The following is a 25,026-nucleotide window of genomic DNA, read 5'->3' on the forward strand; positions in this document are numbered from 1 at the left end:
ATTGTCCTCCTCAGTAGATGCGTGTTCAACACGCAGACCCTTATGCAGGGGACCCAGGTTCTATTCCCAATAGTGCTAGGGATTTTTTCTTGGTGTGAGGATTGGCCAGGGGTGCATTCATCGTCACGATAACAACTGAGGAGCAACTTGATTGAGAGGTAGCGGCACCAAGGTCGAGACAACAATGGCCGGGAATGTGGTGTGCTGATCCCATGACCCTGTCTACCATATCCAATGAAGAATGACTCGGTGGTCGGTTGACTATCGAGTGATGTTCAGGGCCTGATCGCTGAGTTTCCTTTTGTCCTTTTGAAATATTCCGATTATAAATTCATGGGTGTGAAAACTTTGGGTATTTTTGATGAAGGAAGATATCATTGTCTCGAGCAGATGGATACAGATCATCTATAGCCAACTTACTGCCTTCCTTATATTTCATAATCTCTGTTTCTTTCTAAGTAAAGCCATGTCCTGTCAGCAATACGGGATATGCTGTTAAGCGGGTTCCTACTGTGGATTCAATTTAGCAGCTTAACTGCAGTTTCAAAAAAATTGAAGGAGTTGAGATTAATATCGGCTCTCATTTTCTGTAGTATTACACTTAGTTCTGGAGCCCATTATGCATCAACATTTACATTTGTGGCACTTATCTTTTTCCTAAACAGATTGCTTGGTTCTACAATGTTTGGATAATACCTTTGCTATAAAAATGCATCTTAGAAGTTGTCATGACTGTACTCTGTTTCTCAATACTCGAAGTTTAGTAATTGCAGTCATAAACGTGTCTGTTGTGGGTAGGATGGTCCCTTCCGCTTTCATTAGTAGTTTATTTTTCTATTCCTCTTTTTTTTGTTTTGCTGTTAGAACAATTGAATACGAAGCAGGAGAACGTTAATGTGGTTGCATTTATCTCAGCAGCTATGTCATCTATCACGGCTAATCTCCAATGACAGAAGACTGGTTTTCACTTGTAATAAGTCTCAACTCATGCAGATGCTAAAGGAATGACGATTAATATTTTATGTCTTGTCTCCATCGGTATCGTTGGAGACGAAGAGCTAACTAGGAATGGGGAATGAGAGGACTGCAAAGTGGCAGTGGTCTTTTCACAGAACGATCCCAGTATTAACATGAAATAAAGAAAGGAGGTATCGGTGAATTTAACCATTGTGTCAATACCTCGGTTCTTTATGTTGAGACAGACAGGAAACAGCTGACCAGGCTGCACATTTGTTTTAATCATCCGTGTTCAGTAAGATATTCTTGTTATCCACAACAATGATTTCTGTGCCTCATGAGCAGTCTTTTCTGAAACAATTCATAATGATACCTTACAGTCAATTAGAGCTCTTCTGGCGTTCAAAACAGTTCCGATATCTTCTCCATGCTGACAATACGTTTGTGATTCGGCCTCACGGTTAGAGGGAACAGTGTCAGTTCCAAGAATGTATCATCAATATACTTTGAAGGTTCAAGACATTAGGATCAGCTACTTAATATCGTGCTGATCAACCTTTGAAACGGAGTGCAGCACCGATTCTGTGCCTCATGGATTCGATAAGTCCTTGGTAGGTTCTCTGAAGTATGTTTCACCAGATATCTACGCACAAAACACGCAGTTACAGGGTGGTGGTTCGTAGGTTCCGCAACTGGTGACCCATTTCGTCACACATGGTTTACACTGGGTTCAGATCAGCTGAAGCAGGTGGCCAAGACATCAAAGTGTGTCCACGACCATACCTCTCAAACCATTACAACAGCATTCTTGCTTTGTGATATGGGCAGTTATCCTTCTGGAAGAAGCCAGCGCCATCGGAGAAAACATCAGGCATGAAGGGATGCCAGCGGTCTATAATAATCTTCACGTAATCCACACCCACCCCAGTACCTTTGATTACTACCCCTGGTACCGCGGAAGCACAGCCGAATATCCTCCAGAGCACAATACTGCCCCCACTGGCCTGCATCCGTGACATGATGTACGTTTTAGCAGCTGATCGCCTGGATGACAGCCTATCTGGGCACGATGATCGACTTGCTGTACCAAGAGACATGATTTATCCGACCAGGCGACATGTTTCCATTGACTCATGGTCCAGTCTCAATGATCCTAGGCCCATTGCAATCGTAATTGACGTAGATGTTGGGTCAGCATGGGAACACGCAGGGATCGTCTGCTGCGGACGCTTTGTTCAACAGTGCACGCTGATCGATTTGCTCTGAAACCGTTGTGCGTGCTCCAGCATTGTGCTTCCTCAGCAGATCTTTCACAGACCGTGACATATCCTCCTTTGCAGAGTGGCCAAGCCTCCGACCTTCACTTTCTGTGGTGAGGCATGGACGGTTAACACTTCTTCGCCTACTCATAGTTTCACCGTCCTTCAATCACTTTCTCCGTTCGTCGTCTCTGCTCTGGTTATAAAATTTCCTTTAATGCGCCGCTAGCCTGCAACGCCAGCAGGTGGAATTCAGTCCCGCTCTGGGAAGTGGCCATAATTTTTGGCACATCGCTGTAACACTGGTTTGAGAAGTATTCTCGTGGACACACTTTGATGTCTTGGCCACCTGCTTCACTGTTTCTCCTTAAAACAGAACACTGATCGGTTTGAAGTGCTGCACATGGTGTATAACTGATACCAAACTTTCATACAACCCTCCACCACTAATGTAAATCAAGGAAATGAAGTAGTATGCATGTGTCAGTCGTGTATATCGAAGTAGCGCAGTGAAATGGACAGATGTGGAGATGTGACACAACGGTAGTAAAGAGAAATCGTATTTGGACGTGTTCATAACGACTCCGTGAATGTATTGTCACTCAGTGCAGACTGATCTACTTACCTACAAGGAATGATGTGACGATATCTGCTACGTAACGTAGCGTTAGAATTGTGGGATCGGAAGGATAATAACTGACAAACATTGACGGCACTTTGAACAGTGGACGTTACATTTCAGATGTGTTACAACCCGTGGCAATACCGTTCATTCGATTCCTGCGAAACACTACATTTCAGCAGGATAATGCACGACCGCATGTTGCAGGTCCTTTAGGGGCATTTCTGGATACAGAAAATGTTCTACTGCTGCCCTGGCCAGCACATTCTCCAGATTTCTCACCAATTGAAAACGTCTGGTCAATGGTGGCCGAGCAACTGGCTCGTCACAATACGCCAGTCATTACACTTTATGAACTGTGGTATCGTGTTGAAGCTGCATGGACAGCTGTACCTGTACACTCCATCCAAGCTCTGTTTGACTCAATGCCCAGGCGTATCAAGGCCGTTATACGGCCAGAGTTGGTTTTTATGGGTACTGAATTCTCAGGATCTATGCACCCAAATTCCGTTAAAATGGAATCACATGTCAGTTCTAGTATAATATATTTGTCCAATGAATACGCGTTTATCATCTCCATTTCTTCTTGGTGTAGCAATTTTAATGGCCAATAGTGTATATGGATTCTGTAAAAGAGCGGGCTGCCCTTCTAACAGACTTATATGCGGATACAAATTACGTGTTTTTACTGCAAACGGATGTCATCAGCAACTCGCCCAAAATATGAGCAATGTGAGTAGGATTGTGTCTATAATGTTTTGAAGTATACCACAGATGTTAGAATGTCAAACGATTGCGAATTAATCTGTGTTAGTTGTTATAAATTTGCTTTGTAAGTATTATTTTGTTCAGATAATGCCTTATTTTTACTAAAATCTGCTTAATAATAATATCTCTAAAATTTAAAATTTGCTTCGAATTCCCAAAGTGTCCATATGGACACTTTATGTTACAGGCACACAGACATACGTAGCTCGTATGAAATATTTAGGTGTACAAGAAGTTAATAAATTGAAAATAAAGTAAAATATCCATTTCTAAAAAATGCGCACAGTTGAGCTTCATGTCTTCAGTGGATAAAGCGACACGGAAACTGAACAGCATTTGACTGGAGGCGTTTAGTGTTGTCCAAAAAGTCGCGATCTGGCCCTTTTGCAAGTGATGTAAGGCACCGAGTACACCGACTGCCCAGTGAGGCGTTTATCCCGCAGAGTGTAGTTCGCGGAAGATTTGTTTGTGTGTCGTGTAAGGCGTGTATTTCTTTGAGGGTATTCTTTTGTACCATCACTTGAGACCACTCATTCAGGCTGTGGACAAGAACCATTATTTCTACATTCTAGGTGATCAGTTGTGGCCTGTTCTTCTATAACTAGACGATGAATGTGCTTATGACGCTGTCGTTATCGAAGGTGGCAATAGGCGACTTCACAGAGCTCTACACATACGTTCCTGGTTTGACAAATACTCGGGCATCATATCGCACCTCTACAGGCCAGCTAAATCACCTCATAATACTTCCTCAGATAATGTCCGGAGCTGTGTGTGAAACGTTGCAATCAACCACCATGCAACCTGGTACCGCTACGGGTTCTAACCGATAGTGGACGGTGTACATGAATAATCTTGTGGACTCTCTTCCACACCAAATCGAGGCTGTTCTAATGGGTAGAGGTGTTCTTATATACTGTATTGGCGCAATGTCTCTTTGGAGTGACTGATTTTTTGTCCGGTTTGCTTACATTCAAAGATTAATTTTATTCGTAAAGCAAAGACAGCTCGTTCCAGGCGTACTGTCTGTACGGAAAACCCCACTGTTCGTAAGAACTCTACAATAGTAAGAAACACAAAATCGGAATAAGCAAATTTAAGTCACGACTCTGTACTATTTAATAAATACGATGTGACCGGGAGAATTTACATTTATCTATGATAAAAATGAAATAGAACTCGGGGAAGTAAAGTCGAACGAAAGAAGGTCGAATGAGTGCGTAAACCACTGCATATGGCTACAAGGGGCTGCGAAGAAGCTTCCACGTAGCAGTGCTAGAGGTGGCTCCACTCGTTGGGCAAATTTTGTTGCTAGCTACCTTCCTTTACTCTGCTCAGGTTGTCATACATATGAAAATTTAAGTGCGAACAACGGCTGTTCATTACCTAAAGATAATAATATTTCCATTGTGAAACTTAAAGAACAAGGAAGAGCATTTGATTTACAACCAAAGCCCCACTGAGTTAATTGCGAACTAATTACACCTTTGGACGTCTGCCTTCTACTGTCTCTCTCGCGCGCAGAGCGGCCTCTCCTCGCTCTGTGCAGTAATGAAGTCTGTAGCGGTAATTTGCGGAACAGACCATGTTATTTCAACGAATTAAAAAGGTTTTCTTGACATTATTGTTAACCATTTCTACGTTAATGAATATAAAGTATAAATACCAGTCTAATGTGAGTTGTCACCATTCAAGGTACAGGTATTACTGGATAATTATGTCGAATAACTCAATCGAGATATTCAAGTATTCAGTAGTTATGGACATAAACGTCGCTCTCCAATCACAACAAAAGCACTGTATTGAGAAAGTGTGTATGTGTTCTGTGACAAAGCACTCGTGAGGTATTATCGCGAGATCAGTATATATGGGATATAGCCTTGACCCATAAAGCGGATTAACTTCCATAAAATATGTGTATGCGTAGTAGACAAGCAACATTATGTTAGTCAGAGTGAAGTTGGAGAACCTTTGAAATCAGTAGATATTATGAAGATTTAAAGAAACAAGAGAGTTCATCCTAATTAATATTTAGCAATTTACCTCTGAATGTCCTTATAAATGAAGAAACTCTTTACAAACAACGATTAAAATTCTACAGGAAATTCGAGTGAAGAACTAATATCAATAACACTGAATGAAGGAATTTGCACCAGCCGAAAAGAAATCTTTAAACCGAACCTCATTTGTAAGTAAGCTTAACGGATTTCCAAGATTTCGGTAACAATATTAGTATACTAGAAAGATAGTAAAATTGGGAACAATGTTGCTGCAACAGAGATCATTATCGTTACTAGCGAGCAGTTAACCGAAACAAGGTACGACAGCTAGTAGCAACAATATATAATGCTGGTTCCGGCAGTCCTTATCGTGTCAGTTTTTATGCAAGCGATGCTCACGTGCATTCAAAAACCCAAAAAAGTACGTCGTACATCTCAGCACAAACGTTGTTGTGTGGGGGGAACTAATGCTGATAAGCAATTCAATCGAATTATCGATGTATGCCGTTCGTAACAGAAAGCTTGGTCGTGTTTTTAACTGATCCTCCCTAATCTACATTTTATAATTTGCGTCCAAATAAATAAGTATATATCACCTAAAATATGCAAAGATGACAAGTAGGGACTAACTTGCATGCACTTTCTGCACGCATTTACTTGCAATAACATTCTGTACATTAGAGTTCCTAAGATGGATCTTGTAATACCTCAAAATTTCTAAAAACGAGACGAGTCTCATTAGAACAACGTGGAGTATCAACAGATGAAATTTATGACAGCCGCTAATGGAAACGTAAACTGACAATTTCATCAAAATACAAACGAAACATGTATAGTGGACATATATATCTCCATGTCTTCCATAGCCTTTTCTCTGACCCTGTTCATTCAGATTTACTAGTTCGGTTATAAGGAACTCGGCTACATGTAAAATGAAATATCACAATTTAAAAAAATGTGGGCGGAAGCAGAATCTCTGTCGATGAATCTGAAAAAAAAAAGTTATTCACTAGAAAAGGATCCATATGTTTTTCTTTTTTATTTCATGAGCCTATGGCCCTTTATGGTTCAAATGGTTCTGAGCACTATGGGACGTAACATCTGAGGTCATCAGTCCCCCAGAACTTAGAACTACTTAAACCTAACCAACGTAAGGACATCACACACATCTATGCCCGAGGCAGGATTCGAACCTGCGACCGTAGCGGTCGCGCGGTTCCAGAGTGAAGATGGCCATTTAAAAAAAGCCATTTATTAGAAAAGGAAATTTGTTAGGATCCAAATGTGTTCTTCCCTTTTATTTCATGATTTTATATGACAAAAGACGCTAAGACGGGATAACAGCTTATCGAATTTCGTATATTGTTTTCATTTTAATTGTGTTTTCTCAGTAATCATTAATTACCCAGAAGGACTAAAATCATGGCGAATTCTGTTTCGAATCGTATACGTTTTGTTCTGTATGTACTGGTAATGAATTAAAGGAACATTGGACTACAACGTTCTGTCGACGAGAAGGTAATGAGAGACTGAGCTCAAGCGCAGAGTGGAAATGAATATCCCCCGCTGCGACTGCAAATTGGCTGCCTCGCTGTTCCTTGAAGCGATTTACGGAAACCATGATAAACCTTAATTAGTAAGACCGTTCGTGGACATGTACCCCGCTACTCCAGTTGTATGTATTAGTTTTTTAATTGTTTGTCTGTTATGTTTCATGGCGTAGATGGGAAATTAGCTCGGAATTCACATAAACGACGATAGAAAACATAAAGAAAGGCCACGATCAGATGATCAGTGTATCGGACTAGTCGTTGTTAATCTGCTGCTCGAACTGAATTTGCGAATGGCTTATCTCGATATCTGCCACGATAGTACCACGCATTAGGTACTCGAATCTGTATTTCAGAAAACATAATAACAGTTGAAAACCTTTCGGGGAAGAATAACTGTATGGTATATTCCTACAGTTGACTTATTACTGCTAGAACAACACAACAGCGAATTACAGAAGAAAATCAGAAAGTTGAGGCATTTGACTAAAACCATGTATAAATATTGCATGTTGCAAAGACCAGTGGAAAACTTATTGAGTCTCTGTAACATTATCTTGTTTCGAGGTCAGTGTGAGAGGCAACCAGTTTCTTCTAGAGTAAACGTTTTCATTTTGTTAGCTTATATCTGTTCCTCGTGAAGTCAGTATTTGGTTTGATCACTGTCAAATCAGACATGTAGTTGATTGACTATTTTAGTCAAAGCAGGGCTAGTCACTGCGTGGCAAACTTCACGGGCGGGTCAAAGACCGGCATGTCACTCGGCTTTGCTTGGAAGTATCTGGAACAGCCCGACATTTCATTCACTATAGCGGTGCGGCATTTTTCGAACGGCACAACTCTCTTCATTTCGGCAGAATAGTGCTGCCATCGCTGTTTCCAACTTTCGGTATTGGTTCGTGGTATGAAGGACGTTCACAAGTCCAGTGGCTGTTTGCACAAAAAGAGATGAGGATGACAGAAGAGAGTGATGAGCATTTTCAATTCGCATAAGTGACAGATACTGCATATGTTCTATGAAACGACGTTACAGCACCATGTGGGAAGAATTTAATTAATTTATTTATTTTATTTCACACGTCTAGTTCGATAGGTCCAAACATATTCAGAATGAATAAATACATCGAAATACGGTTTTCTCCAAGCTATAGCGGACAATATGGCGAATTTCCTGACGTTCGCAAGTAATTTTTATCGTTTACCGCCATCGAATTATGACAATGAATTTGTTTATGTCTAATGAAATTATAAACTTCTTTCTGTGGCATGCGGAATAAGCTTCTAAGAGAAATTCAACGCCATAAAATGTATGAGACTTGATCAAGCAGTATCAAGATAACAGCGCCGCAAACCACTGTCCCACCGTCAGGTTCAAAAGTGGTTCAAATGGCTCTGAGCACTATGCGACTTTACTTCTGAGGTCATCACTCGCCTAGAACTTAGAACTAATTAAACCTAACTAACCTAAGGACATCACACACATTCATGGCCGAGGCAGGATTCGAACCTGCGACCGTAGCGTTCGCTCGGCTCCAGACTGTAGTGCCTAGAACCGCACGGCCACTCCGGCCGGCCCGCCGTCAGGTGAAAAGGTTCCAAATAGTCTGTCCTGTTATACCCAACACTTAACTAGGTACGGTTCGTGTGTTTACTATCACGGTTATCATACCAAGTGCTCTAAATGTTGACCCTGAGCATTGCTATACTCTATAAAGTTAATTTGGGAAAGCAATATCTCTCGTTGAATTTCAATTGTGTTAAACGGTAGCACAGATCCGAGTTATACTGCATTTCATAACTTGGTATTCGTCGGTGCTTCCAAATAATCCTGTTGCTTTAATTTTAGCAATGAAGTAAATACAAAAGTGTTAACTTAGGGGAGTGTGCAGACCATTTTGCTTTTCCTGAACGACCGTTCCATTGCTCTCCAAATGTACTCATAAGAGGTTCTGTCGTTATATGTGCGGAATGGGAGGAAGGTCCGTCGTTACGGTACGACAGCGACTGCCTTAGGTTTAGTAGGACGTGTCGCGATAACTGCGGCAGCAATATATCTTAGGAACTCGAGATAGTTGAGTGTATTGAGATTCCCATAGACAAAATAGGGACAATGATGCGGGAAAAAACTCATAAAACATTGGTAGACGAAGAGGATTTCATCCAGTTACTTGTGTCAACGTGGGTTTTCAACTAACGATTAGTGTATAGTGCGAAGGTCGACTTACCCGTGTATTGTAACGATGCTTCCTCCTTAAACAAAATTTTGCTTAGGTATCCCGCGTCACTTTGCACTTTTCGTAAACAACATTCAGATAATTTTGTATTTTATTTTCCACACTTCCAGCTTTTAAAACTACATTTATAATGTTTGCCAAGACACATGTTGAGGGCTTGGCATGATCTGGATATTCTTTAGCATACGACCGCACTGCTGCTGGAGTAGTTTGGTGACATTTGCTGTAAACGATATTCACTTTTTCAACTGTCGTATACATTGTTAATGTCTCAATAGGTTTACGAGCAAGTTATGCTTTTTTGATAAAACTACAGCATGCTGGCTTACGGGCTTCAGGCGCAAAGTGACACGCAACAACCATACGTGAGCTACGTGTTTTCTTACATTTGATGTAATAGGGCGGATGTTTGTGAAACCTCTCATGTTGACGATGAGACAGTGGTTTGTGGTGCTGTTATATTGGTAATATTTGATCAAGTCTCACATCTCATGTCACTGAATTTCTCTTAAAAGATTACTTCACATGCCACAGGAAAAGTTTATAATTTCATTAGACAGAAACATAGTTGATGTCGTAATTTGGCAACTAAGGCGACAAAAACTACTTGCGAACGTCAGGGGAATTTGCCATATTGTCCACTATACCATGGCGAAAACCGCATTTCGATGTACTTATTCACTTTGGATATGTTTATGGGGGCCTGGTACATAATACACTGAACTTGAGTGATAATTCGTCTTTTTCTGTTTTCCATATTTTCCTGAAACACTTTCACTTTCATAAGAACGTAGGCTTCCGCGGCTGATGTCATAGTGATTAAAATTCTTCTGGGTATTATGCCGCGTCATTGCTAAAAAACTAACAACAATAATAAACTAAAACCGACGGTGACGGCCGAATTGCAACGGCCTTCCTCAGGGCACGACTGGTTTTGCATGGGGATAGGTGCTTCTATTTATTACAGACTATCGATGTCTGACGTCACCGCCGTAAACTTTTAATTGGCCCTCTAATATGACTGGCTAGTCAGGCTGGAAGGATGGAAGGAAAGAGGCTATTCGTTGATGTCCATGTCGTCAACGATTCGTAGCTGTCCGCCAATCGGCGTTCGCCTTCTGGTCGGCAAGTTTTCCTCCTGGTGTGCGCGGAAGTGGACTGACAGTTGCTCTACAGCTGTTTGTGCAGATACGTCCGTGTCCCGTGTAGCTTCTGCCCCGCGACCGCTCGCGGCCCGTTGGACTAAGATGGCCGGCAGCCAGGACGCCGGGAGTTTGCAGCCATATTCTCTGTTGATGTTGTCAGGCTGCTTAATAATTTCGAACGCCTCCCGTATTTTGCGTTCTCGCATCCACGATTCTTTCGCCAGTATTCGGGCCTCCTGGAACCTGATAGGTTGTCCACAGTCACGGTGGTGTTCCGCTATCGCCGATTTATTATGTTGTTGTAATCGGACATAGCGTTCATGTTCTGCTACTAGTAAGCTGACAGGTCTCCCTGTTTCTTCTATGTAGGCAGCTCCGCACTCACACCGTAGTTCGTAAACAGCTGCAGTGTTAAGGCTGTTGACTACATCCTTGGTGGAACCTATTATTTCGTGGATACTGTGACTGCTTCGAAAAATCGGTTTGAAACCTCGTCGGCGGAGGACGTTGCCTAGCCGTTCACTGAAGCCTTTTACATATGGTAAGTGTACTAGTGGAAACTTATCTTCTTTGCCTTTTTCTCGTGTTCTGCTCCCTTTGGTTTTAGCTACCTTTCTTATGATGTTGTTTGTCATCATAGCCGTTGGCACAAAATGTGTGTTGTGGCTCCTTTAATTCTTCTTTGACGTTGTTTTCATCGCTTATCCGGTAGGCTCGGGCAGTTAACGTATGCAGAACAGAATACTTTTGAGCTGGGTGGTGGTGGCTCTCCGCGTGCAGGTACCGATTAGTGTGCGTTGGTTTCCGGTACACTTCGTGTCGCAGTTTACCTTCGGCAGCTCTGTATACTTCCACATCCAGAAATGGCAAGGTACCATTGTGTTCATGTGGGAACTTTATATTTTTGTGCAGGCTATTTAGTGCTGGAGGAAATTTCCCAGTTCCGCTTCACTGTGAGGCCAGATAACGAAAGTTTCGTCCACATATCGTAGCCAACAAGTGGGACGTAACGTAACAGAAGCTAGGGCCGTTTGCTCAAAGGCTTCCATGAAGATGTCCGCACTCCATCTAACTGTTTGTAATATTATCCCCACCAGGTGAAGTACGTAGATGACAGGCATAAGCGCACCAGATCGCAGATATCTGGTGGGATCCGATCCTGTAGAATGCGCATAGTGTCCTCAATAGGTACGTTAGTGAAGAGAGACTTGATGTCAAAGCTGATTATAATGTCTGATGGCTTTATTCGTTGTTCCCTAATCAGTTGTATGAAGTGGGAAGAGTCTTTCACGTAGGAGTCTATTTGTCTCACAAGACGGCGTAACTTAGGTGCCAGATGTTTCGCAACATAATACGTATGTGAATCTGTTCCATTCACTATGGGCCTCAGCGGATAACCCTCCTTACGAAGCTTAGCTACTCTGTAGATTCTAGGAGGAACAGGCACCTTGGTGATTACTCTCTTGGCTGTGTCAGGATCAATTCTCGAGTCCTTTACGAGGGCCTTCGTATTTCTGCCTGTCCTCGCCGTCGGGTCACTCCTTAGTACCCTGTAAATGGGATCGCTTAGCAGTCCGTCTATCTTCTTTTCATATTCAGAAGCGTCCATCAGAATCGTACCGTTTCCCTTGTCCACATGTAGAACCACAATATCGTTCTTATTCCTGAGCTCCTTTATGGCCTGTCTTCCTTCACGTGTGATATTGGCTCTGGGTGGTTTTGCTGCCCGTAAAATTCTTACAGTTTCCTGCCTTATCTTATCTGCTGCGACACGTGGTACTTGGTGGAGTGACGCCTCCACAGATTGAATGATCTCTTCTGTGGGAATCTTTGTGGGCGTAACTGCAAAATTTAACCCTTTGGACAGAACTGACGTCGCTGCCTCACTGATGGTCTGTGTCGAGATGTTAACCACGGTACGAGCTGTATCCAGACTTAGCTGTGAGTGGTGTTTGTTTCCCGTTAGCTCCTCAAATTTCTTTTTCTGTCGACTGGTGACCAAGTCCTCCTCCATGCAGGCCTAGTTGTGGGTTATTCGGTCGATGTTATCCCAGTCCTTCGCTGCTAATGTAGTTGACAGCCATAAATGCATGCTGTACAGTTGCTTGTTGTTGTAGTCTATGAAGCTCCGGAGGAGTTGTATCCTCTCACTTAATAATGCATGGCTGGCCCGACAGTAAATGGTTCTTGCTCTTGAGGCCGTACACTGATGAATTTCGGGATGACATGATGATCTCGGCACCTTTTAAGGAACACCAAATCATTCAGCAGTTTCATCTTCCTGTTCCTCAACAGCTCCAGGTTCCGTATGCATTGGTAGATTTCCTGCCCATACAGGTCACTGATATAAGAACGTAGGCTTCCGCGGCCGGTGTCATAGTGATTAAGATTCTTCTGGGGGAATTATGCCACGTCATTGCTAAAAACTAACAACAATAATAAACTAAAACCCACGTTAAGGCCGAATTGCAACGGCCTTCCTCAGGGCACGACTGGTTTTGCATGAGGATAGGTGCTTCTATTTATTACAGACTATCGATGTCTGACGTCACTGATGGAAACTTTCAATTGGCCCTCTAATATGATTGGCTAGTAATGACGTAAGAGAGGATTGAAGGAAAGAGGCTATTCGTGGATGTCCATGTCGTCAACGATTCGTAGCTGTCCGCCAATCGGCGTTCGCCTTCTGGTCGCAAGTTTTCCTCCTGGTGTGCGCGGAAGTGGACTGACAATTGCTCTACAGCTGTTTGTGCAGATACATCCGTGTCCCGTGTAGCTTCTGCCCCGCGACCGCTCGCGGCCCATTGGACTGGGATGGCCGGCAGCCAGGACGCCGGGAGTTTGTAGCCATCTTGTATGTTGATGTTGTCAGGCTGCTTAATAATTTCGATCGCCTCCCGTATTTTGCGTTCTCGCATCCACGATTCTTTCGCTATGTACGATTACAACATCATAATAAATTGGCGATAGCGGAACACCACCGTGACTGTGGACAACCTATCAGGTCCCAGAAGGCCCGAGTACTGGCGAAAGAATCGTGGATGCGAGAACGCAAAATACGGGAGGCGATCGAAATTATTAAGCAGCCTGACAACATCAACAGAGAAGATGGCTGCAAACTCCCGGCGTCCTGGCTGCCGGCCATCTTAAGGCCTGGCCAGACAGAATCCGGCCTGCCGCAGCTGTTACACTGTGGAAGGGGCCGAGCCTCATTATTAAGCTTGCATGCGTAGCGCGATTGTCTTGGCGTTAGAAGATTTGGAATCTTCACGCGGGACACGTTATCTTTGTGGGGGATAATTTTTTTCTTTTTTTTTCTTATTGAAAATTGAGTAGCTCGCACTAGCGATACGAAATGGCACCAAGAAGAGAAGATGTTGGGTGCACGACATTAATAGCAAGAGAGAAAGCTTAGGAGAATACCATCGTCTGTGCATTGATCTAGAGTCTGACGAAGATAGGTTCTTCAAATATTTTCGTATGTCGCGAGAATGTTTCGAGGAAATGCATCGCCTGATAAAAAGGTAGCACCGAGAAGTGCAGAAGGAACTGGAGAAAGTCAATTGATACAAGGCACAGACTAGCCATTTGTTTGAGGTAAGTTTTACCGTTTGTGGCCTCTTCTTGCTTCAAATAGAAGTCATATAAATTATTCCATTTCAGTTTTGCTGTATCATATGAAATGTTCGGCGGAAGAAAGTGCTATCCCACAACGTAGTTACGAGTGGAGTGATAAATTTATCTGCAGTGTTTACGAATACAGCAAACGATAGTAAGATCTAGTTCCGTATGTCCCGCTAGAGAGAACTTTGTACTTAAGAGATTGTTTCCTTTCATTGTATTTATAACATTGTCATTGAATTTAAACAAACATATCTTTGGTCGTTAACTTATCTATTCGTTCTATCGGCATAATTGATTTTAATCTTTTCGAGATACTTGTTTACAGGCGACAGTCACCAGACCATAGCTTTTTCTTTTCGGTTACGACGTTCAAAGTCTCAGAAATTATGAAACAAGTGTGCCAGGTAATATGGACTGTTCTACAACCCAAGTATTTACCTACTCCTACAATAGAGATGTGGAAGAAATCTGAAGAAGGATTTGTAGAACTTTGGGGGATGGCGGACTGCCTTGGAAGCATACACGGAAAGCCTATCAGGTTAAAATGCCCGAAGGATAGTGGATCCCAGTTCTTCTGTTACAAATAGTTCTTTTAGCTAGTTCTCCTGGCGATCGTTGATCCATACTACCGAGTTTACAGTAGTTGATATGGGAAGTTATGGACGTCACAGTGACAACACTATTTCTGAAAATTCAGCTTTCTATCAAGGGTATATCGAGGGCAAAAGTATTCTACCTCCAAATCAGGATCGCGTGTATCATACAAAAAGTTGTATTCCCTCACCTCCTCTATAAGTCTTTCTGTGTCCATGATGCGTGCACTACGAGCTGCAAGACGAAAACCGCCTAGCGCAGCTGCATCCAGTGTGACCACAGAGCAGTTGAGTGCGCCAACAGAGCCAAGCAGCCGCTCCGGCTTGCGGCGAATCTGTAATCTGTGACAACCCGGCGGCGGCCGGTGCGGCAGGCCGCGTGCCGGTGCGTCAAAGCCGCACTCTGTGTGACCGCCGCCATACAGTAACGAGAGATTCAACAGTGCGGCCTGCCGGCTGCGGTTCAAGGCTACAGGCCGGACGGCCAGGCCGCGTTCTGTCTGGCCAGGCCTAGTCCAACGGGCCGCGGGCGGTTGCGGGGCAGAAGCTACATGGGACACGGACGTTTCTGCACAAACAGCTGTAGAGCAACTGTCAGTCCACTTTCGAGCACACCAGGAGGAAAACTTGCCGACCAGAAGGCGAACGCCGATTGGCGGACAGCTACGAATCGTTGACGACATGGTTATCCATGAATAGCCTCTTTCCTTCAATCTTATCTTACGTCATGACTAGCCAATCGTATTAGAGGGCCAATTAAAAGTTTACATCGGTGACGTCAGTCATCGATATTCTGTAATAAATAGAAGCACCTATCCTGATACAAAACCAGTCGTGCCCTGAGGAAGGCCGTTGCAATTCGGCCTTAACGTGGGTTTTAGTTTATTATTGTTGTTAGTTTTTAGCAATGACGCGGCATAATACCCAGAAGAATTTTAATCGCTTTCACTTTCCTCTGCTCGACTGGATCCGTTTCTCGTTCTTTGCTCACGTTCAGTAAAATTACTGTCAACAAGAACGTCCTACTCATTCCTGAATCCTTCTAACTTTTCTGACAATTCTTTTTCTAATCTCTGTTTTCTTTTCGTCGCGTTTCCTGATTACCTACTTTTTCATTTTGTTATATCCCTCACGTATTGTGTTAGATACTGCAAGAAGGTCTGCTGTCACATTATCAGTAGCATCTTCATTTTTGTTCTTTGTAGCAACTTTCTTTGCTTGACTTGGCCGCAGGCCAATGCTAAGACTTTCTTTTGTTACTAAGTCCTCAACAAACCCGTTTCTCACAACATGACTTCATTCGCTCTCATTTTTTAGCAAATTTGCTACTTCATCGTATTTTCTCTCTGGTTATGTAGCCAAAAGTAATTGAAACTTATTCCCAATTTACTTTACAGCGCAATACACCGATCTTTGCTATTGCTTGTAATGTGAATTTCTCTGAAGTACAATGAAACGAGACATATCTTCATATGGATCTTGTTTGTAGCTACACGACACTGAGTTTTGAAGTTTGTGAGCAGGAATGGCCGGCAGTCACTTCCCGGTGGGCAGCTCTTTAAGTCTTTCTGCCTGCGGCACACACTTCCGCGCCCGTCGCGGTTGCGTATCTTCATTTCTGCTTTCTTCTTTCTCCTACGCCAATTTTTCTGATCATTTCCCGATGCGTGTGCTTTTAATGTTACATGTATTTACCAACTGTAGCATTTTTTCCTAAGATAAACATTTACTTCTTTAATACAACGTTTTCTAATGTTCATTTATTTGCCAAACCACGTTCGCTCACAGTCGAAGAATAGCATACACCTCCACCGTAAATGATGCTCAATTTAAGCATTCTCGTCGTAAAACCTACTACGGCAGTAACTGATTTCCTGAACCTACTATACCCTGCGGAAAAATGACACAGAGGGAGTTAAAATCAAAAAAGGTCTGACCTGTCCTTAGTTAACTACAAACACAAAAAATTTCGTGCCGTTTACCGGTTGTCGCCTCCTCCATTAATTTCCTTGTTGTCTGGCTACAGATAGAACTAAACAAATAGCTTTTTCTTTCGAGGAATGAAGACAACATTTTTTATGAATAATGTAGGCTCACGTTAGGATACTGCATTTATTCGGCAGCTTATCTGTACATGAGACCTCAACACATCGAAACACCAACGGAAATGGTCTGCATATTAAAATTAATTATCCAATTCCAATGTGTAAGAAAAACGTATGAGACCTGGTAGTGATGTTTGACTTATTGCTAGTGCCCTCGTGCATTACTATTAGACAAAGCATAGTCCAACATAAAACTATTGAATTAACATGGCTGATAGTTTGCTCTAAGACTTTATATACTAGAAGCTTCGAAACACAATATTCATCTCTGGTTACGTTGGGAAATGATCATTTCACAGTAAAAGCGTGACTTGTGTTATTTAATTTTCGAATAATGATGATTGAATATCAATGTGGCATGATTAATAAACGAGCGAAGTTTCCCTGATATTCGAGTTTTAATTCACTTTGTTAACATTTGGTCCACAAAATCAGAAGTTACATTCCATGTTATAAAAATTATTATGCTATGATTTACTTATTAGCCATGTATAACGTAAGAGACATGTACAGCAGATCCTTTACATTGTAACTGGCTGATATTGTATTGTATGTTAACCGGGGGCCTAGAACCGACGGAGAGGATCCGTCACTGCCGCAACCGCAGTGGTCCACAGCCCCATGACGACTATCGCAGTCCACTTCACACCTCCGCCACCCCACGCCGAACCACTCTTTCAGGGTTATTGTGAGGTTCGGCCCACAGGTGGACCCCCCCCCCCCCCCATACCCCACCGCCCCACAGGGAACGTCTCACACCAGACGAGTGTAACCCCTATGTCTGCATTGTACAATAATGGTGGTGTACGCGTACTTGGAGAACTTGTTTGCACAGCTATCGCCGACATAGTTTAGCTGAGGCGGAATAAGGGCAACCAGCCCGCATTCGTCGAGGCAGATGGAAAACCACCTGGAAACCATCCACTGACTGGCCGGCTCACCGGATATCCACACAAGTTCGCCGGGCGGATTCGTGCCAGGGGCTAGGCGCTCCTTTTCAATCCGGAAAGCTGTGCGTTAGACCACACGGCAAACCGGGCGGGCAATTGGCTGATAAAATATAACATAAAACTTAACTGACGGGAAAAATATCACAACACCAAGAAGAAGTTGTGTGACATAAATGAAATTTTGTTGGCGTCTTTCTACATCTGAAAGATGATGTCTCTTTTCCCGCCAATCGCATAAGAATGGTGCTTGTAGCACCACTATGAGCATGCAAGTCAAGTTTGATTTAAATACACGCTGTAACGATCATGAGCGTTAATTATCTTTGAGGTTGGACGAAATGAGTGGATGTCAGTCAAGAATGATTTTAAGGTGACAATGACGCCATTCATCAACACCTCACTGATTTTGAACGGGGTCTTGTAATAGAGCTAGGAGAAGCTGGAAGATCCTTCTGCGATACTGCAGAAATACTTGGCAGTAATGTAGCCACTGTATATGGCTGCTTGAAGCGGTGGTCACGAGGATGTACGGTCGTAACAAGACGACCACTTGGCACTACCGAAAGGGAATAGCATACGGTTCGGCGTGTGGTACTGGCATATCGTAATGCATCCGCAACAGCAGTTTCAGAAGTAGTTAGCACCTTAATGACACCGCCAACTTCTGCAAATCGGCTAATTCAAAGACAGCTCCGAGGCAGACGTCCTGTAGAGTGCGTTCCGATGATCCCAAATCACCGCCATTTGCGACTTCAATAGCATCAAGTGGGAGATCATTGGGGTGGTAGGGTGGAGGTCGATTGAGTTTTCTGATGAAAGCTGGTTCTGCCTCGCTGCTAGTGATGGCCTTGGGTTGACTATAATGAGGCCAGTTGAGGACGTACAGCCAACCTGACGTACTGGTCATATACCTGGGGATATGGTCTGGGATAAGATTTCATATGATATCAGGAGAACTCTCGTCGTCATCCCACGCATCCTGACTGCAAATCTAACGGTTTGATCTCTTGTGTTGCCCTCATGAACAGCAATTCAGGGGGTTGTTTTCCAATAGGACAACACTCGCCGACATATCACTGTTGTAACAAAATATGTTCTAGTTCTACAAAATGTCGATATGTTACCTTGGCCAGCTCGATCACCAGATCTGTCTCCAATCAAGCACATATTGGACATCATCGAACGTCGAGGACACCGTCATCCACAACCTGAATTGATCTACCATGTGCAACCGGCATGGAACTCCATCCCACGAACTGACATGCGGCGCCCTTACAACATAATGAATCAACGTTTGCATACTTCCAATCAACAGTTAGAGCCGTAGGTGATCAAACACTTCCCATCGAAAACGCCGCGCGAATGTCTTCGTTGCACCTGCTGTAAGTGGCCAAGAATTGTCATAAAGGAGGAAATGCGTGACAGTTCACATGTGGGTTGGATGAAATACGACGAAACCTCTCATCAGTTCTTCACACTTGGCAGGAGACAATATTTTCTAGGCATTTTCACATACTGTTCGCTCAGAACTGAAAAGTGCGATTAGAAACTCTAGACGGGAGTACTAGAGACACTGAAAAACACATCTGCGTAAGGCTTCACTGTATTTTCACTATGGTTTCAACTTTGTGACCGTTCGGACCATGGAAAAAACTAGCGCTTGTACTTTACACAATATTACTCCTGTGATATTCATGTCCAATGCAGGTTATGATGAAAGTACAAATAGTTTTTCTGATCACACTATATCTGATTAGATAGTTCACACTTATAAGAGGTTCTTTTTTATGCATAATATGTGCTTATGTAGTCTTAGCTCTTTAGCAGAATGCCTATTAGGATTTATTGTACTTGTTTTACATCTGTTTTCGACCTTTAAATTAATTTTATCGCTCTAGCAAAGACATACACCAACCACGTACTCTACACAGCATCTGTAACTTCACATCTTTATTATTGTAACGTGTTTGAAACTATTGTTTTTGCTAATTACGTGAAGCTGGGCGACATTTTGTAAATGTTGAGCATGTGTATTGCAATGAAACAAAGAATGGTGTGTGCTCAAACACTTTCCACTTACTTTAACAGCATTAACTTACTGAATGCACAAAAATATACTAACCTTAAAACACAACTACACAACGAAATCGTCGCACAGAAATATACACCACGTCAGCTTACGTCACATTTCACGGTTTATGAACTATAAAATCGCTTTTAATGTATGCTTCTGTGAAAGACAGAAAGGGAAAAGAACATCTCTTTCCATTTTAACGAATATTGAACGAAAGCGTTTTGTTTAGTTTGTTGCACGAGACCAGTAACAACCTCAAAGTGAGGACCCAGCAGTAACATAAAGAAACCTGTAAGATCCATATGAAAATGTTCAAATGTGTGTGAATTCCTAAGGGACCAGACTACTGAGGTCATCGGTCCCTAGACTTACACACTTCTCAAACTGACTTATGCTAATAACAACAAAACACACCCAAGCCCAAGGGAGGATCCGAACCTCCGGCGGGAGGGGACGCGCAATCCGTGACATGGCGCCTCAAACCACGCGGCCACTCCGCGTGGCAAGACCCATATGAAAATGTATTTGAAAGGATCCGAAACCGCTAATGGCTTGATATAAATAAATTTTAAAGTCATACTTCTGGATGTTTCCGTTTTAAATTATGAATTATATACTGAGTTTGTTATAGACCAATGCCGATATATTTGTAGTGAGAGTCAGAACGGTGTTACGATTTAATTTTGTTGTTTCAATTGCAGTCTCCGTTGCATTTTCTTTAGTGGCGTGACTAATTTCGATCGTAGTTGATCGAGTATCCTCTCATACAATAGATATAAATGTGCAATTGAGGTGGCAAAATAAAAGACAAATAAAAAAATAAAAGGAATTAGAGACGTCTTAGAAGCTACGTCCTCGGCATTCGCCCTAAGTATTTTGGGGATAAGAAGAAAACATAAATATAGATAGATAAATAGGAATTGGGACGCCAGTCCTCCTTAACGCGAGTTTAGTGCATTATCAGTGGACTACCTCACTCAGAATAGGGGTGTATGTTTGCGACTCCCTCTGTTACCAATTTTTAAATGATATTGTGGTTACTCATAGCTGTTATTTGTCAGAGTTACTGAAGACTCAAGGTAGAGCATTGATTCAAGTAGGTGATACGCAGCATTTCTCGTGATGCAGGTGGTACGCATGCTGGTCTTGGTGGTGGCGATCTTCGCAAGCTGCTGGCTGCCGTACCACCTTTACTTCGTATACGCATACCATGACCCGGCTCTGGCGACCAGCTCGTACGTGCAAAACCTCTACCTCGGTTTCTACTGGCTCGCCATGGCCAACGCCATGGTAAACCCTGCCATCTACTACTGGATGAATAATAGGTATGTAATTAGCTGAATTTATGTTTCTAAATACTCTGTAGTACCTCTGAAATGAAAATTAAAACAAAGGTCTATGTAGTTCAGGCTACCAGAAATTATACAATTTTGATCAAGTTATGTGAAGAAGAAAATTCATCTCTCACAACTTGAGTCGTCATTATATTTTCTGTGAATAAGTTCCTGTCTCTCTCTTTCTGTCAAATACTAAAACATGTATTACATAATATATTAAGGCATTTGATAGGACAAGGAAAAATCTGAGTAGAGAAAGAGTGGGTAAAACCTCTAACTGACGGCTAATCGCGGCTAATCACTATTCATAAGTCCTATAAGCCAGCTACTCTCCAACTGAAGACAAGGAAATACGCGAAGTATTAAAACACGTACGACAATCGCCTAATTGTCATCTGAAAAACACGTTTACGACTATCATCTCGTCAGAGTAAAGAATACACACCATTAGTTTCCTTTCCGCATGAAATGTTCTTTCACTCAGCGTTGTAAAATGAGTGGCAAATGGAATCTATTTCAAAGACCGAGCTAATAGCCTGTATCTCATCTCTAAAATGAAATATGAAGAAGGAAATGAGAAAAGAGTGAATAATTAAAAGCAACAAGTAGTCTGATAATTCATGATGCCAAAAACTTTTTTTGTTTTTCTTCTTTTTTTTGTAGACAAAGAAAATAAGGAAAACGATAACCACAGACTGGGAGAAAAAATAATAGTTAAACAATTGTCCCAGTTTCGTGTGATTGAAAGAAAACAAACACGCACCAGATGGCAATGATGAGATATAAATCATCAACGTCCATTCTATGAACAGGTTAGCCCAAAAGTCTTTACGTTTCGAGAACATAGAAACCCCTAATGACTTCGTAGAGGCATTTTAAATTTAAATATCCTCCGTTCCTTTCTTCTAATGACATAGGAAAAGGATATTGCGGAACACTGCAGGTATTTGTCCAAAACATATGGTGACTGCAACGATAAATGGAACGGAAAGTAAGTCTTCACCCTTATGTACAGGATTGTTCAGTTAAACTTATCACCTCATATTTCCTGAACTGTTTAAGATAACGTAATTCTGTCTTCATTCAAATGAATAGTGAAAAATTCTTTACTTGATGATGTATAGGCTCTTTACACAGCTATAATAATTACAGAGATATCGGTAAGGTGTCAGCTTCGCTTTTTCCAATGAATCTGTAGCAATTTCTGCTGTTAGTGTAGCTGTTCTAAAAAAGGAATGACTTCAACAGCGGTTTACTTTTAGAAATCCCATTAGAAGTTACGGAATATAGAAAACATTGAGAACTAGCGATTTATTAGTTTTGAATATGAAACCAATCACTATCTGTATGGATGTTCGTGTTGTTATACCGAACTCTGGCGTGATGTTGATGTGCTACAATTTGACGAAGCAAAGGGACTCTACTTACAAACACGGAAGATTAATTATACCACTCACAAGGGGAGGCCGCCAATTGTGAAATTCAGATTCCATTCATACTGCGCATAATAAAAGCTCATGGCCAGAGGTGTAATGTGGCAAAGCACCAAGATGCACTTCTCAGCCGTTGTCGAGAAAATCGTCAGTTAAAAGTAACCGTTGCGGTGAAATACTCTCTACGATGACTAATTTTCTACAGAGACGTGGCGCAGCGATAAGCGCTCGGGTTCGTAAACCGAAGGTCGCCGGATCGAATCTCGCGCCATGCAATTTTTTGGCTGGCTCTGAGCACTATGGGACTCAACTGCTGTGGTCATAAGTCCCCTAGAACTTAGAACTACTTAAACCTAACTAACCTAAGGACATCACACACATCCATGCCCGAGGCAGGGTTCGAACCTGCGACCGTAGCGGTCGTGCGGTTCCAGACTGTAGCGCCTTTAACCGCTCGGCCACTCCGGCCGGCCTGCAATTTTTTATTATTAGTTATATATATATATATATATATATATATATATATAACTAATATATATATATATATATATATATATATATATATATATATATATATATAATTCCCGGCAATCAGTTGCAACAATTATGCATATAATAAGTTGTTGAAAGTCGTTTGTCGTGGAAAAACTGGCGACTTCGAACATCATTATGTTTTCCGCAAACAAAGTTGTATTTCACAAATGTTATTAATTGTCTTCATAATGTTAACCACGTATAGTTAACGGAAGACGAAGAAACGATACTCCGAAACGAATACGTGTAGTGTAAGTCAAACGTCCGAATTAGAATAGAGACCCCACGAACACAAATTTGCTGTGGCAGGTATGAAATATAAACTCCGTTACGCGCTCGTTACACTTGAAGGACAGATGTTGAATGGGCCGAAACGAGCCGCCGAGTAACAGCGTAGTTGCCTGCTAACTTCGAAAGAATGTAGATGCGGTCCCTAGCGCAACTTTTAACATCGTCGATAATCAGTGCAGACGTGAGAGCTTTGGTACAATCTGTTAAACAAACGGAAAAATGGAGGCGGTACAATTGGAGAGCGATCCGCCTTCACCAACATGTTGTTGTTGTTGTGTCTTCAGTCCTGAGACTGGTTTGATGCAGCTCTCCATGCTACTCTATCCTGTGCAAGCTTCTTCATCTCCCAGTACCTACTGCAACCTACATCCTTCTGAATCTGCTTAGTGTATTGATCTCTTGGTCTCCCTCTACGATTTTTACCCTCCACGCTGCCCTCCAATGCTAAATTTGTGATCCCTTGATGCCTCAAAACATGTCCTACCAACCGATATAAGCAATTCATTAATGTTTGAATTACAAAAAACTAATAATAAAAAAAACTGCATGGCGCGAGATTCGATCCGGCGACCTTCGGACTACGAACCCGCGCGCTTACCGCTGCGCCACGACGCTGTAGGTAAATCATTCGTCGTAGAGAGTATTTCTCCGCAACGGTTACTTTTAACTGTCGATTTTCTCGACAAAGGCTGAGAAGTGCATCTTGGTTCTTTGCCACATTACACCTCTGGCCATGAGCTTTTATTATGCGCAGTATGAATCGAATCTGAATTTCACAATTGGCGGCCTCCCCTTGTCAGACACACTTCTGGTTTGACCGACACACAAACCGGATGGAAAGGAACTTGGCATCCAAGGATGATGCGCCATTTAACTACGGTAGCACTTCTGATCTTGTTACTGCTAGAGCCTTGAAACAAAGATTTATAGCGCCACTGGCTACTATTAAATAAGTAATCTATCGGTAATATTCCCCCCATGAACCATGGACCTTGCCTTTGGTGGGGAGGCTTGCGTGCTACAGCGATACAGATGGCCGTACCGTAGGTGCAACCACAACGGAGGGGTATCTGTTGAGAGGCCAGACAAACATGTGGTTCCTGAAGAGGGGCAGCAGCCTTTTCAGTAGTTGCAGGGGCAACAGTCTGGATGATTGACTGATCTGGCCTTGTAACATTAACCAAAACGGCCTTGCTGTGCTGGTACTGCGAACGGCTGAAAGCAAGGGGCAACTACAGCCGTATTTTTTCCCGAGGACATGCAGCTTTACTGTATGAACTGCATGGAGAGCTGCATCAAACCAGTCTCAGGACTGAAGATCACAACGACAGCAATCGGTAATATTACTCCTGCGAAAGGATTTTTATTTTGTGAACGTGACTGTACGTAAATGAAAGGTGTCGGATTGTTTTTCGTCTGTGGAAAGATTGCTGTTGAGAAGAAACAACAGTAAAACAAACAGAAATCGGACCGAGGTTCTGTTACTAATAAAGTAAATTATAATTATGTCGAAGGAAACGGTCGCCAACCTAATTAGGAAAAATTGTGCT

The 25,026-nt window shown here is 42.4% G+C and overlaps 1 protein-coding gene across 1 annotated transcript in view; it reads left to right on the top strand.

The window, feature by feature from the left end:
- LOC126249222 (tachykinin-like peptides receptor 86C) overlaps positions 1–25,026 on the top strand; it is a 352,669-nt gene that overhangs the window by 260,309 nt on the left and 67,334 nt on the right. The window contains exon 5 of the mRNA XM_049950877.1: positions 21,010–21,206. Within this exon, the coding sequence (XP_049806834.1) occupies positions 21,010–21,206 (197 nt within the window). The remainder of the gene's footprint in view (positions 1–21,009; positions 21,207–25,026) is intronic.

This window comes from Schistocerca nitens, chromosome 3, assembly GCF_023898315.1.
Source record: "Schistocerca nitens isolate TAMUIC-IGC-003100 chromosome 3, iqSchNite1.1, whole genome shotgun sequence".
In the NCBI taxonomy this organism is placed as follows: domain Eukaryota; kingdom Metazoa; phylum Arthropoda; class Insecta; order Orthoptera; family Acrididae; genus Schistocerca; species Schistocerca nitens.